The sequence below is a fragment of the Taeniopygia guttata genome, chromosome Z (assembly GCF_048771995.1).
Source record: "Taeniopygia guttata chromosome Z, bTaeGut7.mat, whole genome shotgun sequence".
NCBI lineage: Eukaryota > Metazoa > Chordata > Aves > Passeriformes > Estrildidae > Taeniopygia > Taeniopygia guttata.
Window position 1 is genome coordinate 75558949 of NC_133063.1, and position 13803 is coordinate 75572751.

Here is a 13803-nt window from a genome sequence, read left to right on the forward strand (position 1 = left end):
AAAGCAGAGCCCAGGCAGTAACAGAGGTGCCTGGGCAGCAACAGTGGCTATCAGTGTCCAATTCTTGTGAGGTGGTCACAGCACTGGGAGCCAGGGGAGGATGAGAACTATATCCTCTGCTTGGGTTTTTTCAGACCCTATCTACATACTCCCTACAGTTTGGATCTCTAACACAACCACCTGCAACAAAATGTGGGAGGAGAGGGGAGGTAACTGAGACCGTGAGGCTGGAGACTGCAGCGAGAAGCAGCTACAGGCCTAGGGCTGGCTTAGCTGGAAGGAGGGATGGCTTCAGGAGCATCCAATAAGGGCTTGAGCTCCTCCATTCCCTCCCATCAGCACGGCACTGATCAGAGGGAACAGAGGAGACACAGGGGCGTGTGGAAGGAGACATGGGCGTGTGGAAGGAGGCAAGAGGCAGCAGCCCAGCTGAACACATGAGACGCTCGGGCCCATGAAGACAGCCTAGCAGTGGAGCAGAGCCCAGGGAGAGCTTCACACCCCAGCAAGGAAGGGTCAAGTCTTGAGCAGACCTCATGGCTGAGTCTCTGATTGTCCCTGAAGGAATGACTTACATTATCATTGTGTGAAACATAGCAGAACAGTTTTACAGACAAAACATAAACCTAAAGGTTTGGCCTTTTGGGCCCTCTCATCCCTCCAAATAGGCAAACTTCCTTTTGGCTTTTTCACATCACTTAATTCTGTCAACACATAAAGAAGTCAGTACACTTTTGTGATTCAGACTGTGCAACATATTACATAGATTTAAGTAGGTTTGTTTATAGTTAGAGTTTTGACTTGTTCTACCTTATAGCTACAGAAATTATTTTGCTTTATATAGAACTATAGAACCTCTTTCAATGAAAGACATTTTATTTTCTTATTACTTCCATCACACTACAGTGTATTTAAGGAATGCACATGCTCATTTGTTCACCCATTCCACTTAAAGACACGTCCCGAACTTGTGTATAAAGTTAATCACAAGAACGCTTCACTTAATTTCACTGTTAGGTTAATCTTTCTCATTATACTAATCATGCACCAGCAACAAGTTGCAACATCTATATTGTGATGGCTTTTGACATGGGTGCAGGACTCACCCCTCCTGCCTTTAGCAGCTTTCTTCTGAATTCCTCTGTCGGATTGTTGAATGTGAGCTTTTCACAGCGGAGGTGATTTACAGGTGGGTGGCCTTCAAGGTGCAGGAATAAGTCATAGTCAAATCGAACTTTCTTAGGTTCTTCCTGAGGGTTGAAAATAACCAGATAGAAACATCTAGCACAAAACTAACTAAGTTGAAAACAAAGGCTGTCAATTAATATTAAATAATTTAAAACCATTCTCTGTGTTCTCAGACAGACATGGACTTTACCAAGTGTCAGTTGAGCTACAGTAAATCAGAGAAGCAGAGAAGCTCCTATCAGCCCATGACAACACAAGGGAAAATGCATGAATCTGATGAAATCCTTACGAGGCTTACTTGACACTGTTAAGTCATGTTTGGCCAAGGCTACAGACAGGCACATAGGCAAGTATCATGATTCAGCTGACACAAGGTAACTCATTCAAAAACACAGTAACATTTCTGAGCCCTGGAGAGTACTGAACACAGCGCAGTAAGTAAGAACACAGATTTCTCCACTGCAACCAAACAATTGATTTCTTCAAAAGTTATAGAAAGAGGGAAGTATGAATCTGGGGCAGCCAACTACATTTGTTCTCCTACTTATGGGGTCTGCTCATATCTTAAAGAAACTTCATTGTCTTGAACAAGTATGGTCAGATAGATTTCAAGTGTTTCACCAGAACTTTCGAGCAATTAAAATTCTCTGCCACTGCAGTGAAAAAATTAAATTGAATGTTCCCTGTACCAATACAGAAAGAGAAAAAACACAAAAGGCAAATTTATCTCAGGAGAAATCACCAGCAATCTAGTGCCCTGAGAAAGCCTAAGCTGAAAAAGGACAGTGGTTGCATTAAACAGATTTCACTATCTTCTATCTGGTATTACAAACTAAGTCCATTTGGTGATAGACATTTACACAGTCCCTTCTAGAGACTGTATGTGCACTAAGTACTTTTTTAAGAAGCTGTTACACAGCCTTTCCTCCAAAGGTCCTGATATGCAATGGAAGTCACCAAATCAAGCCTTAGGAAAAAAATAAAAATAAAAAAGTCAGCTTGAAAAAATGTTTCAGAAAAAAGGGAACCATGAGAGAAGGAAGAGATACAGCAAAACCTTAGCACATATCCAACACCGCATGAAATTAAAATACATGTTCTGTTCAGTGACAGATGCTTTAGAAATTCACATTAACCATGCTGAATTTTGAGTACGATTCCAACAATGGGAAGAACAGAAAGCATAGAAATCTCAGCTATTTTGAAAGTTAACTCAGAGGTTTCAAACACAGTCAAGGGACATCCTAATCTGTCCCATCTCTAGACTTGGAGCAGAAACAATAAAAAGACACCTCAAGTTGTCGGTTTCTGAAGACAAAAGAAAGCAGTTCCCCTAGATGAACTACTTTCACAGCTTTGACATAGTTCATAGAAATAAATGACATCGTTTTCAAAGGCAAACATGGATGATACTTCTTGTTATTAGAAATATTAACATGATTGCATGCAGAAAAAAAATGGAAGCAATTTATTCCCTGATCTGCTTAGAAAACTGCAATGTTGCTATAGGCAACACATTGGTACCAGCAGCTTTGCCATAAAAGCCAACTTGTAATAATTCATAAACGATAGTTTTCAAACAATTTTGTGGAAAGTCAGATGAACATAACCAGTGATTAAAAAGCAGACTTACTACACAAATGACCATCAGTACCACTGCACTGTCATTATTTCAAAAATGGGGGAGATAGAATGTGCTGCAGTTTATGAGCCTTACCCCATATTAACTGCATTTTCCAGAGCATGAGTCTTTGACCTAAAAGCATTTTAAGGACTTTGTTTCAAGGACTAACAACCATAGCCTGACGTTGCTGAATTTAGGAGCAGTGGTTGGTTGTAATTTCTGTAACTCTTTAAGGCTTGGAATATTTTTCTATCATGGCAAAATACCTATTAAATTTTCCACCTATTTCTGTTTAGTCCTGGGAACAGGATTCTCTGTGGTCCAGGTAGTTTCCTGTACCCCTCCTTTCTCTATCCATGAGGGTATTTTCTCAATCAGAAATTCAGCAGCTGTCCACCTTTAATAAATGATGACAGTATGTCTCATCTTCCTCCTTCTGTCTATATCTTCTTTTTCTTTATTGGAGTACCTGTGAACTGCCTTAGGGGGAAAAGCACAGCTGAGCCAGGAGAAAGTAGTAATTTGCCAGCTCAATTTTTGTGCCACTCTTCCTTTGTATTGCACCCACTCCAGGGAAGCACATGCTGCTGCAGCTGTGTGACAGACTAACTGACTCACAGTCCAGCTGCTGCTTGTCTTATTACATGACACCAAGAAGGGGTGAGGGATGTTTGCAAACTTTCTAATTCCACATGTTGCTTGAGGGTAAGGCAAGTTGTAATCACTGCTGCCTGCTTGATCTCAGTATAAGCCACAGCTTTTACTGGGGAACACCGGAGACTTGCAGTCTCCACAGTCAGAAAAAGCAGCCACAAGTCTAGTGGAAAACAAAAAGAGAATATTCGGCAGGAAGCTTTCTGTGGAGACGCTCAATGATTGACTCACTGTCTTCTACTTTGTCTGTGGGATGAGCATTCAATAGATGAGTTGAAGAGACTGGGCTGTTTTTCATTAGATTTTCTGAATGAATCAAAACAGCTTCCCTAATAGAAAAAGGGCTGAAAAAGCATACCAAAAAGTCTGATCATCTCACTGAGGCAATTCTGTTTCATTTCCAACAGCAAACATGATAAATCAAGACCTTCTCCTTCACAGACTGATACAGGGAACATGTCAGAATTACCTATTCAAAACCTACAATTTCCTAAGTGCCTGAACAGAATATCTCATACCTTAACAGGGCTTTCTGTGAAAGACAAAAGAATACTGGATTACACACTCAAAGGCACATATAGCTAACCCCAAAAGAAATTTTAAGTGATCAGGGTTCCAGAAAAAAGTCTTTTACAATGCATTTCTATTTTTTTCCCTTTTAGTTTTTTACCAAGAATGCAACACAGTAAAGATATAATTTTGACCTGATTAAAATAATAATTTCAAACTACATCTTGATAATATAAAATAAACACATGGGTATCTTTGATTTGTGCTACGTACCATAACAGCTCCAAGGCACATGACATATAAAGGCAACCTGAATAACTTTGGATATTGAGGTAGCGTACATTAAACTTTGCAAGATTTTGCTCTTTAATTTCGCACAAATCCAGTTCTTTTTATCTGTACTAGTTATTACTAATGCAGACCCCATTATGTACAATTAAAGAAAACCTCTGTATTTTCTATTTGAGAGACACACAATAAGTGCAGCAGGTACTCAGATTGCAAGGTATCACAATAGCATAGGTTTTGTAGAATGGTACTGGATTTGGCTTGAGCCTGGTAATACTGAATATAATGAGTACTCACATGTACTGTTTTTTAACAGACAAAAGGATGCAAGACTAAAAAAAGACTGTTTTGAAAGATCAAAACCTGAACCAATTATAAAGATTTGTAGTACTAAATAGAACAATGTAATACTAAAATATAAAATATTACACAATGAGTTCATTGTGTAATCAACATAATCAAGACTGGTGTCTTTTCAAGTTTAAGTGGCTCTTTAAGCATTAGTTAAAGTCTGTCCACTTTTTAGCAGGGCTAGTAATTCTTCTCAATAATTATATTACACTTCTCTTTTTCAATAAGGCAATTTTAATTTCACAGAATTATCTACTAAATAATGTCCACCAAGAGTTTATATTAGATGCAATATTGTTTCACTTCTCCCTCAGTGACTTGGATGGAGGGCAGGTGCCTCCTCAGCAAGTTCCCTGCTGACACAGAGCTGGGAGCAGCGGCCGATAGCCCAGAGGGCCGGGCAGCCCTTCAGAAGGGCCTCGACAGCTGCAGAGATGGGCAGGGAAGAACTGCCTGAGATTCAACAAAGGCAAATGCAGGGTCCTGCGCTTGGGGAGGAAGAACCCCAGGCACCAGCACAGGCTGGGGCTGATCTGCTGGAAAGCAGCTCTGAGGAGAAGGACCTGGGGTTCCTGGTGGGCAGCAAGCTGTCCATGAGCCAGCAGTGTGTCCTGGTGGCCAGGAAGGCCAATGGTGTCCTGGCATGCATTGGGAAGAGCAGTGCCAGCAGGTTGGGGGAGGTGATCCTGGCCCTCTGCCCAGCCCTGGTGAGGCACATCTGGAGTGCTGTGTCCAGTTCTGGGCTCCTGAGGACAAGAGAGACACAGAGCTGCTGGAGCTGGTCCAGAGGAGGGTGACAAAGATGATGAAGGAACCTCTTTTAGGAGGAAAGGCTGAGTGAATTGGGTCTGCTCGGCCTTGAGAAAAGATGACTGTGAGGGACCTTACTGTTAACAAGTATCAGAAGGGAGATGATGATGGATCCAGGCTGTCTGTTGACAAGAGTCAACAGGCACAAACTGATGCACAGGAAGTTCCACCTGAACATGAGGAAGAGACTCTTTAACGTGCAGTGATCAAAACTTAAGTTTCAAAACTTAAAAAACCCCTCACTTCAACATGAATTTTTTTCTTATGAAAAACATGAGATTGCATACCTTGTTTTTGAAGTAAACCTCAATTGGTAAAATGAAACCAGCATATCCAGATTCTTCAACTTTGTAGGGTGGGTCCTTGCACACTGAAACAAGATTAAAAAAAACATATTTAACAAAAAAAAAAATCTGAAATTCATAAGAAAACCACATGAGCAAATCTTTGACAATAGTTCTACGTGGCACTGTTAAAAAACTGCACACATGCAACAGGATCTATCTGTGCACAACTCAACCTAAATTTTGAAGACAAATTCTTCTTGTCTGTGCAAAACCTCCACTTTATGGATAGGAAATCTTTATCGCAAATTGAAAGCTTTATTATTGGGAAAGGGGGAACATAATACAGCACTCCGTCATGTAGTGAAAAACATGAGAAAGGTTAACTATGGTATTGTGTTTAAATAATACACAGATTAAAGGATTCAGACTTCTGCAACAATACTGTGTATATTATTAGCCATAATACAATCTTTTTCTTCAAGTTCTGACTTTTATGCAAAGACTTTAGCTACTTTGAGTCACAACAGTACTGAATAGCACATCTCTGAAGAAAGTGGAACTAGCTGCCAACTCCAGTCAGTTACAAAAAGTAGGTTGTTACAGAACTTGGAACAGAAGCCATCTCTACCTTCTCCTATTTGATTGCACGGCAGTCTCCTCACAGACCTCACGTCTACGTAACACATTAGCACAAAGGGAGGCTAAGCTTGCAAAACCATGCATCTAACTGCAGCATCAACTCAGATGCTTCCAAGCGTTGCATGTATGATATGCTATGTATGAAAAATCATGTCTATAGCACTACCATCTCATTGAAGATTTCTCCACTGTAGTCTGGCAGAATGATGCAGTTAATAACACAAAAGATTGACCTCCTCAGAAATGTCTCCTCTCTGTGAACCTAGCTGACTGGAAAAAAATTCAAACTATTAGATGCATCACAATTTGCTCAGATGTATACTCCTTTCAGACTTGCCTGGTAGTTATAAAAAGAATGTACTGCATTTAACTGTATGGGATCTGATTACCAAAATTTTCTTTTTAGCAAAGCACTGCAGATAGGCACTTAAAATCCTTTATCATCCTGAAAACATGACACATCCATCAGACACATCCAGGAACATAAACACTCTTATGTTCCCAATAGTACAATCAGTACTGCAGCTTTCTGAGGACATGCAAGTTTGACTAATCCCCAAGTAAGCAAACATAGTGGAATTTTATACTACTATCTTGCCATCCTCCTTGCTAGCACCAAACCCTTCAAGGGTTAGGGAGATCAGAAGTTCTTGCTCACCTAAGGCAGTTGGCTATCACTATCTCATTTACTACATGAAGTTAACAAAAAGGGAAAAGGAGGGGAAAAGAGCAAGAATAATCTCTTTTACACTGTTCTGCAACACTATTCTCTTGAAGCTACAGAATTTATTTTGTTTCTCCTAGCAGGGGAAAAAAAAACAAAAAAAAAAACAAAAAAAAAACCAACCAAAAAAAAAACCAAAAAAAAAAAAGAAAAAAACAAAACAAAACAAAACCACAACACCACACCAGAGGAGTTATAGTTTGTAAAGTGGGATTTGAAAGGTTTTGGAAAAAAGCATTATGATGATTGGTCAAATCTAAGAAATTGTTTCAGACCAAGGTCTTCAGCTGGAAATTGGAGAAACCTCCCAGAAGTAGTATTTCACCTTATATTGGCACATCTTCTAAAACGACTTGCCAGCATTTAAAAAATGTAAATATAATAGTTCTAGTTAAGCAGACAGGTTACAGTAATATGTATTGGCAATTTCTCAGTCATAAAGGATACAGGAGCATTCCTGCTCCTCCTCTGCCTTTAGCAGACAACTTGAAGAGAAAGCCTTCACAATATTTTTTTAATGGTCACACACAGAAGATTGAAATCCACTTATACAAAAATGGGGAAAGATTATACAAATTGATTGAAATGCAGAGGTTTTAGAAACGGTAATTCAGGCTACATATTTGCAATGTCACAAACATCACATCAACTTCTTCCTGAGCACTTAATTGGTGCAGAAAACCTAATTAGCATTTCACACTGCCACCCTCATTAAGCTCTTCCTGCAGATTTACACAGCTGTTTGCCATGCTGAATAGTACCTTATCAACGTTTCATGGTTCTTCAAAGCATCTGTAACAGCTCCCAGTGTTGATAAAGCCTGGATAATGGGCTGCAGAACAATCGCCTGGAAACTACTTTGGGTGTCTTCCCAAACTGAAAGCTGGGATTTTAATACAACAAAAATTCTACTCTTGTGAATGAAATCTTCCTGAAGAGAAATAGAAGTGACTGAGCAAAGGTCAGTGCTATTGTGTATGTGCAGACTGCAGCTATTACATTTTTCTCACATTTTTTGTGGAAGCCACCACTGACAGAACATACTGACAGAAATGGCATTTCTGTGCACTCTGAAACAGCACTACCTGGGCTAAGCTCTTTTTGTCTTATTGAACTGTCAAAAGGAGTAACCAGGGCTGAAGTGACATGTGGCTTAGCCAAGCCAATAGGAAATCATCCTAGCAAGGTATGCTGAGCGGAGAAAAGAGAAGTGGCAAGAGTTAAGTAAACCACAGAAAAGGAAGTAAGAAAACAAACAACACCAAAACAGCATAAGAGAGGAGAAGAGGGAGGAAAAAAAATCCCAAACCTTTAGTGAAAAATGTAGAGAGAAACAAATGCAAATTGCAAATGTAGATCAACAAACTCAACCAACAACAGAAACTAGGAAGGAGTGATTTTGAAAAAGGAAGCATCTAGAGACCCTAATAGATTTCCCAAAGCTTGCGAGGAAAAAAGTGACTATGCTAGATTAGGTACATAAGCAGAAAACACTACCTTACTACAAAAAATTTTCCTCCTGATCCAGAGGGACAGAGGCATTTCACCTCTGACTGCTCCTTTCCTTTAAAGTGGCACTTAAAAATCCATTTCAAATGCCAGACCAAGTGTCTTGAACACCATTTACCACTAAGACTTAATTATTACCGTCAGATTTCTTTCTCCTAAGGAAAAAGCTTGTATGAACACGATTTTCTCCATCCCTGCTGTATCTTTTGTCTAGGTGATCCAAACTCAAGGCAGTCTCTACAACAATTAAAGCCCTGAAGGTTCCCACAGTTAAAAATTGGTGTATGATAAAGCAGTTCTAGGGAATATCACTGAGATGCAGGAAGAAGTGGGCAACAGCATACAGAATAACAGACCAATTATAACAGTGTTTCCTGTCACAAGAGTTGTAGGTTCAGGAGAAGATAAGTAAAAAACAAAAGCAAAATGTTTTTTGCTTTACACACACTGGCCACAGAATAAAATGTGTGTGGGTTTGTTGTCTGTGTAAGCCAAAATAAGGAGCTTAGCTCAGTTGATCACAGCACAGTGGGAATAACACCAACATTGTGCATTCAATCCCAGTACAGACCACTTAAGTGTTGGACTCAATGGTCCTTGTGGGTCCCTTCCAACTTAAAATATTCTGTGAATTCATGGTACTGACTTGTTATTACATGTTTGTCAGAATAACCTCTTTTCCCATAGACAAAAATTTTAGTCCTAATGTATTTGCAAATAAGTTTGCTAAACAGATAGATCAACTATTTTAGGTGTAATTCTGAAATAAAAATAGGGGCTCATGCAACGTAATCATAATGCTGATGTCTGTCCCTTATGTTCACCGTGTTTCATTGTACATTGTAGGGTGAACACTGCTGTAACAGGCAGTAACACTTGGTATGTTTAAGGCCACAGAATAGAAATTAAATGAAACACGTCTTCAACTATAGCTAAAGCTATTGTGAAATGCTGCATAGGAGCTTGAACACAGGTGAAACCAAATGACTAGTCAAGTCATAAAAAGATAGAGGGACTAGGGGAAGGTGTAAAAACTAAGTCCTAGGATAAAAAGAAGGTGGAACGACGGTTTCCTTTGATGCTGAACCATAGACATGTGCACACAGGTACAACTGTACAGGGGATGAATTCTATTCATTTTTTCCGGTGCTCACCTACAGTATACTGTCACCCAACCTCCTGTGACAGAGGACTACTCAGGCACTCAGCTGCAATGCTAGCTGTATTACAAACATCTCATGAACTGGAATAGTCAGAAACATACTGGTTATGGTCATCCATTCATTTTGAGCTGCCTTCCTATACAAACAGGTTCCAGTAACTCATAGATGATAAGTTATAGCAATACTCCTCAAATAAACCCTGCCTTCCAGCAAGCAACTGCAAGGTATCAATAGGCATCAGTAACAGCAACACTATCACTACTACTACTACTACATAATTTTATTTAAAAGGATTTCCTTTCAATAATGATTCAATATCTGTTTATGTTACATTGCCTAATCATACTATCAAGAGGCCCTTCAGAGAGACGTTGACAAATCAGAGGGCTGGGCAATCACCAACTGTATCAAGTTTAACAAAGGCAACTGCTAGATTCTGCATCTGGGATGGGACAACCTGGATATGCAGAGAGACCGGGGAATGAGACACTGGAGAGGACTGCTGCAGACAAGGACCTTCAGAAATCAGGATATTCCATGAATCTGTGACACTCATTCTACACATAAGAAAGGAGAGTGCTCAGTTCTCATCCAGAGCATTCTATAACTGAATTCTTTTGATAGTGGCTGCAAAATGAGTCACCCAAGATCACAGAAAGTCAGAACAAGCATTGATGATTACCTGTCCCCTGTTCCATCTGGGCAATACACCTTCTCTACAGCTCATATAAATTGCTTAAATAATTCATCTCACATGATTTATTTCTTTATTCCGCAAGTGAAGTACTACTTTTTATTTCACAAATGCATTGCCATATGTTGCATCAGACATTAACTGACGCTGAAGGGACAGATGTAATCAAACCACAATGCCACATTTTACTAACAGTGACTACACTGAAGTCTTTGGACATAATAATAACAAAATTCTAGTTAAAACTATCTTTCTTAAAAGCTTTAAGAAAGCTTTTTTTTTTTTTTTGACATGAGATTCACTTGCCAGTCTAACACTGTTGAACACATCATTATGAATAGATTTTTTTTCTTTATTAAAAATACAGTCAGAATGAACAAGTAAAGGCAGAAATTCCCTTCAAGCAGATTTCAACACAACTTCAGGATGATGCAGAATAATGTCTACAAGAATTCACACATATTTTATGCATCCTGCAGGATACTCCAGGTGGGTGCCTGTAAGAAATGATGCCTTCTTAAAGAGAACTGGTTTAATAATAAGGATTTTTGGACTAGTATTTTATAAATATTTTGTCCATTATTTGCTCATGCTGGTCACATTCTGACCAACTTTTTCATCTATTCAACACCATCTACCTTAAAAGAAGTCTCAAAACCAACGGGTGGCATTCATTTTCAGAGGAAGGCAAATTGTGGTACCAAATCCCTCCTGCAGCAATAACTCAGCTTTAAGTATTCAGCTGTGATTTTTTTAAAAGCTCTTTGACTCTGCTATTCTGCAGCGCACCTTGCCAGCTGGAAAGGTCCAGTATGTGGATTCTTAAAAAAATACCAAAACAGCCTGGAAGAGAATGGCTCTGTTATCGTCTAACTTCAGGCACACCTCAGCCATTGATATAAAAAACAATTCTAGGCAGGTTCAAATAGAATCTGGTAAAAATTACTAAGCTGAGTGTGGTTTAAATGGTACATCCTAGATTAGGAATTAAGGAGTGTCCATTTGCTTCACATCTTTTGCTGACGTGTACTTCATGAGAAAGATAAAACCCCAAGAGAAAGCAGAGAAGGTACTAAAAGTTCTAAGACTGGGCTCTCAGCACTGCATTTACAGATATATTACATTGCCGCCCTCACAGAGAGAGTGTCTAGATCCCCACCACTTCTATCAACTGGATAGGATAACAAGATACAGCTTAAAATCCCTTAAATAAAGTGAACCCTAACTAAATTTTGGAGTGACATTTTCTGTACACACTGTCTACTCCCTGACCATTAAATAGCTTCTTTATCAACTGAAAGCAATCTAATACACAAGAAAGGAGGGCAGGGAAGTCTCCAAGTCTGTGGCTGAGTTTGGACTCAGTCGCACCCAGGGTCTATCAGGAATTTAGAAAGCAAGGGGCTTGTCTCTGAACCTTGTCACTCAGCAAAAGGGTCTCACCGTTTTACATGCTTACTCTTTCCATCTCTGGTCTCAGTGTGACTCATTCTAAGATGATTCTAATCTGATTTTGTTTTGTGTATTTCATCCATGTAAAAAGTAATAAAGTAAACCTTGCCACTGAACTTTGCTAGTTACAAATTTATTTTAAACTTGCTTTTGCTAATACCTTTGACAGGGATTTTTTAAGCAACCTAAACCATTCATTTGCAAGTCACTGTTAGATGTGATGGAGCTGTGCTTTCCTGAGTGTCATGGTTTGACACTGGCACGATGCCAGCGCCCCCATGAAAATGCAACCTATCAATTGAATGCTGTGAAATGCTATTGAGAACAGAGCAAAAGCAGGCCCAAGCTTAATAACAAGGAAAAAAAACTTTATTAACCTACTACTACTATATTACTATAAAAGAAAAAAAAAAGGGAAAAAACCACACAAAATTCAGAATGGAAACCTTTCAAAGCCTTCCTCCTCCCACCACCCAACTCTAACAAACCACAGTGAGACACAACCTGGACCCCAATCAGGTTTCCACCCTCCAGACAATCAATACTCAGTCCATCGAGGGAGAGAGGAGCCCCTCCCATGCCACAGACCCCCCAGGAAACACAGCTGCCACATCCTGTGCTTCCATGTCACACATGGCACCGCCCAGAGAAAAAGTTTGCCATGGTGACCCTCTCCTTTCCATGCACAGTGCTCTCACCACCAATGCATGGATGGACAGACTGCTTTTTAGGATTTTTCCTTTCAAGGATGCCCTGCCAAGAGGGGAAAAAAAAAAAACAACAGTTCAGTTTTTCATTTTTGGGACCACATTCCCCCCCATTTTCCCCTGGGGCCAAGGGTCCAAGAACAGAGATCTTCTTCTCTACTTCTTCTTCTTCTCTGAAGACAGGGGGCACCACCACAAACCTCCCTAACTTTTCTCTGTTTGCTCCACTTCTGTCTTTTCCCAGCTGAAGCAGGTCTCTTTGGCTCACCAGCATCCTCCTAAAATACAGTCTCTCTTGGAGGAGAAGATCGGTTCAGTCTGTGGCTACCAAGAAAAAGTCCAGCCAAAAGCCACTCCATCATCTCCTCCCACCTAGAATTTCTCCTTCCAACATCCCGGGTCCCAGGCTGTCTCTCTTCTTCTCTTTCAAACCAAGGAGGAGAAAAACTTCACAAAGCTTTCATTTCTCAGAAAGGGTTAAAAGTCCTGACTCCCAAGGATGGCTCACTGCCCAGGCTCCGGCTCCCACAGGCAGTTGGGCACCTTGCAGCCCCCCTTGCTCTTCTCCTTCCTGTGGTGAACTGCTGATAAAACTACCGCTGTCTCTTTCGAGAGAGAGAGAGAGACTCTGGGGGGAACGGAGACATCCCAGATTTCTCCACCCTTCCATCTGCAGGGGGCCAGCCCGGTTCCAGCCCCTCCACCCTTGGGCCTACCTCCGAAGGCCACATGGCTTCTCCTCTCCCCCACCCAGCTCGTGGCCGGGCAGGGGAGAACCTGCACTGCACGCTGACCGGAATCAAAGAGAGCGAGTTCTCCTGGGAATTCTGCTTTTAACCCCTCTGTGTTCTCAGAGGCGTGTCTACCTTCAATTGGTCAATGTCCAAATTGACCTCTTCCTTCCAAGAAAAATTCTTTTTCCTTGTCAAACCACGACACTGAGGATGGGTTGAACACTTGCTTGCCCAAGAAGGAAGTAGTGAATAAATTCCTCGTTTTGCTTTGCTTGAATGCACAGCTTTTGCTATACCTATCAAACTGTCTTAATCTCAACCCACAAGTTTTTCACGTTTATCCTTTCAATTGTCTCCCTCACCCCACTTCGGGGAAATGAATAGGCTGTTGTGTGGTGCTTAGATGCGAGCTGGGGATAAACCACAACATTACCCCTCCAGGACTTCCAGCAGAAGGGCCATTTTCCTG

General features: G+C 40.5%; 1 protein-coding gene across 3 annotated transcripts in view; it reads right to left on the reverse strand.

Annotated features, from left to right (window-relative positions):
• The window catches only part of MLLT3 (MLLT3 super elongation complex subunit), a 120130-nt gene that overhangs the window by 54876 nt on the left and 51451 nt on the right, over positions 1 to 13803 (reverse strand). For all 3 annotated transcript variants that reach the window (XM_072922780.1, XM_030257497.4, XM_072922781.1), the window contains 2 exons: positions 5713 to 5795; positions 1107 to 1250 (listed from right to left, as the gene is read on the reverse strand). In XM_072922780.1, coding sequence (XP_072778881.1) covers positions 1107 to 1250; positions 5713 to 5795 — 227 coding nt within the window. The remainder of the gene's footprint in view (positions 1 to 1106; positions 1251 to 5712; positions 5796 to 13803) is intronic.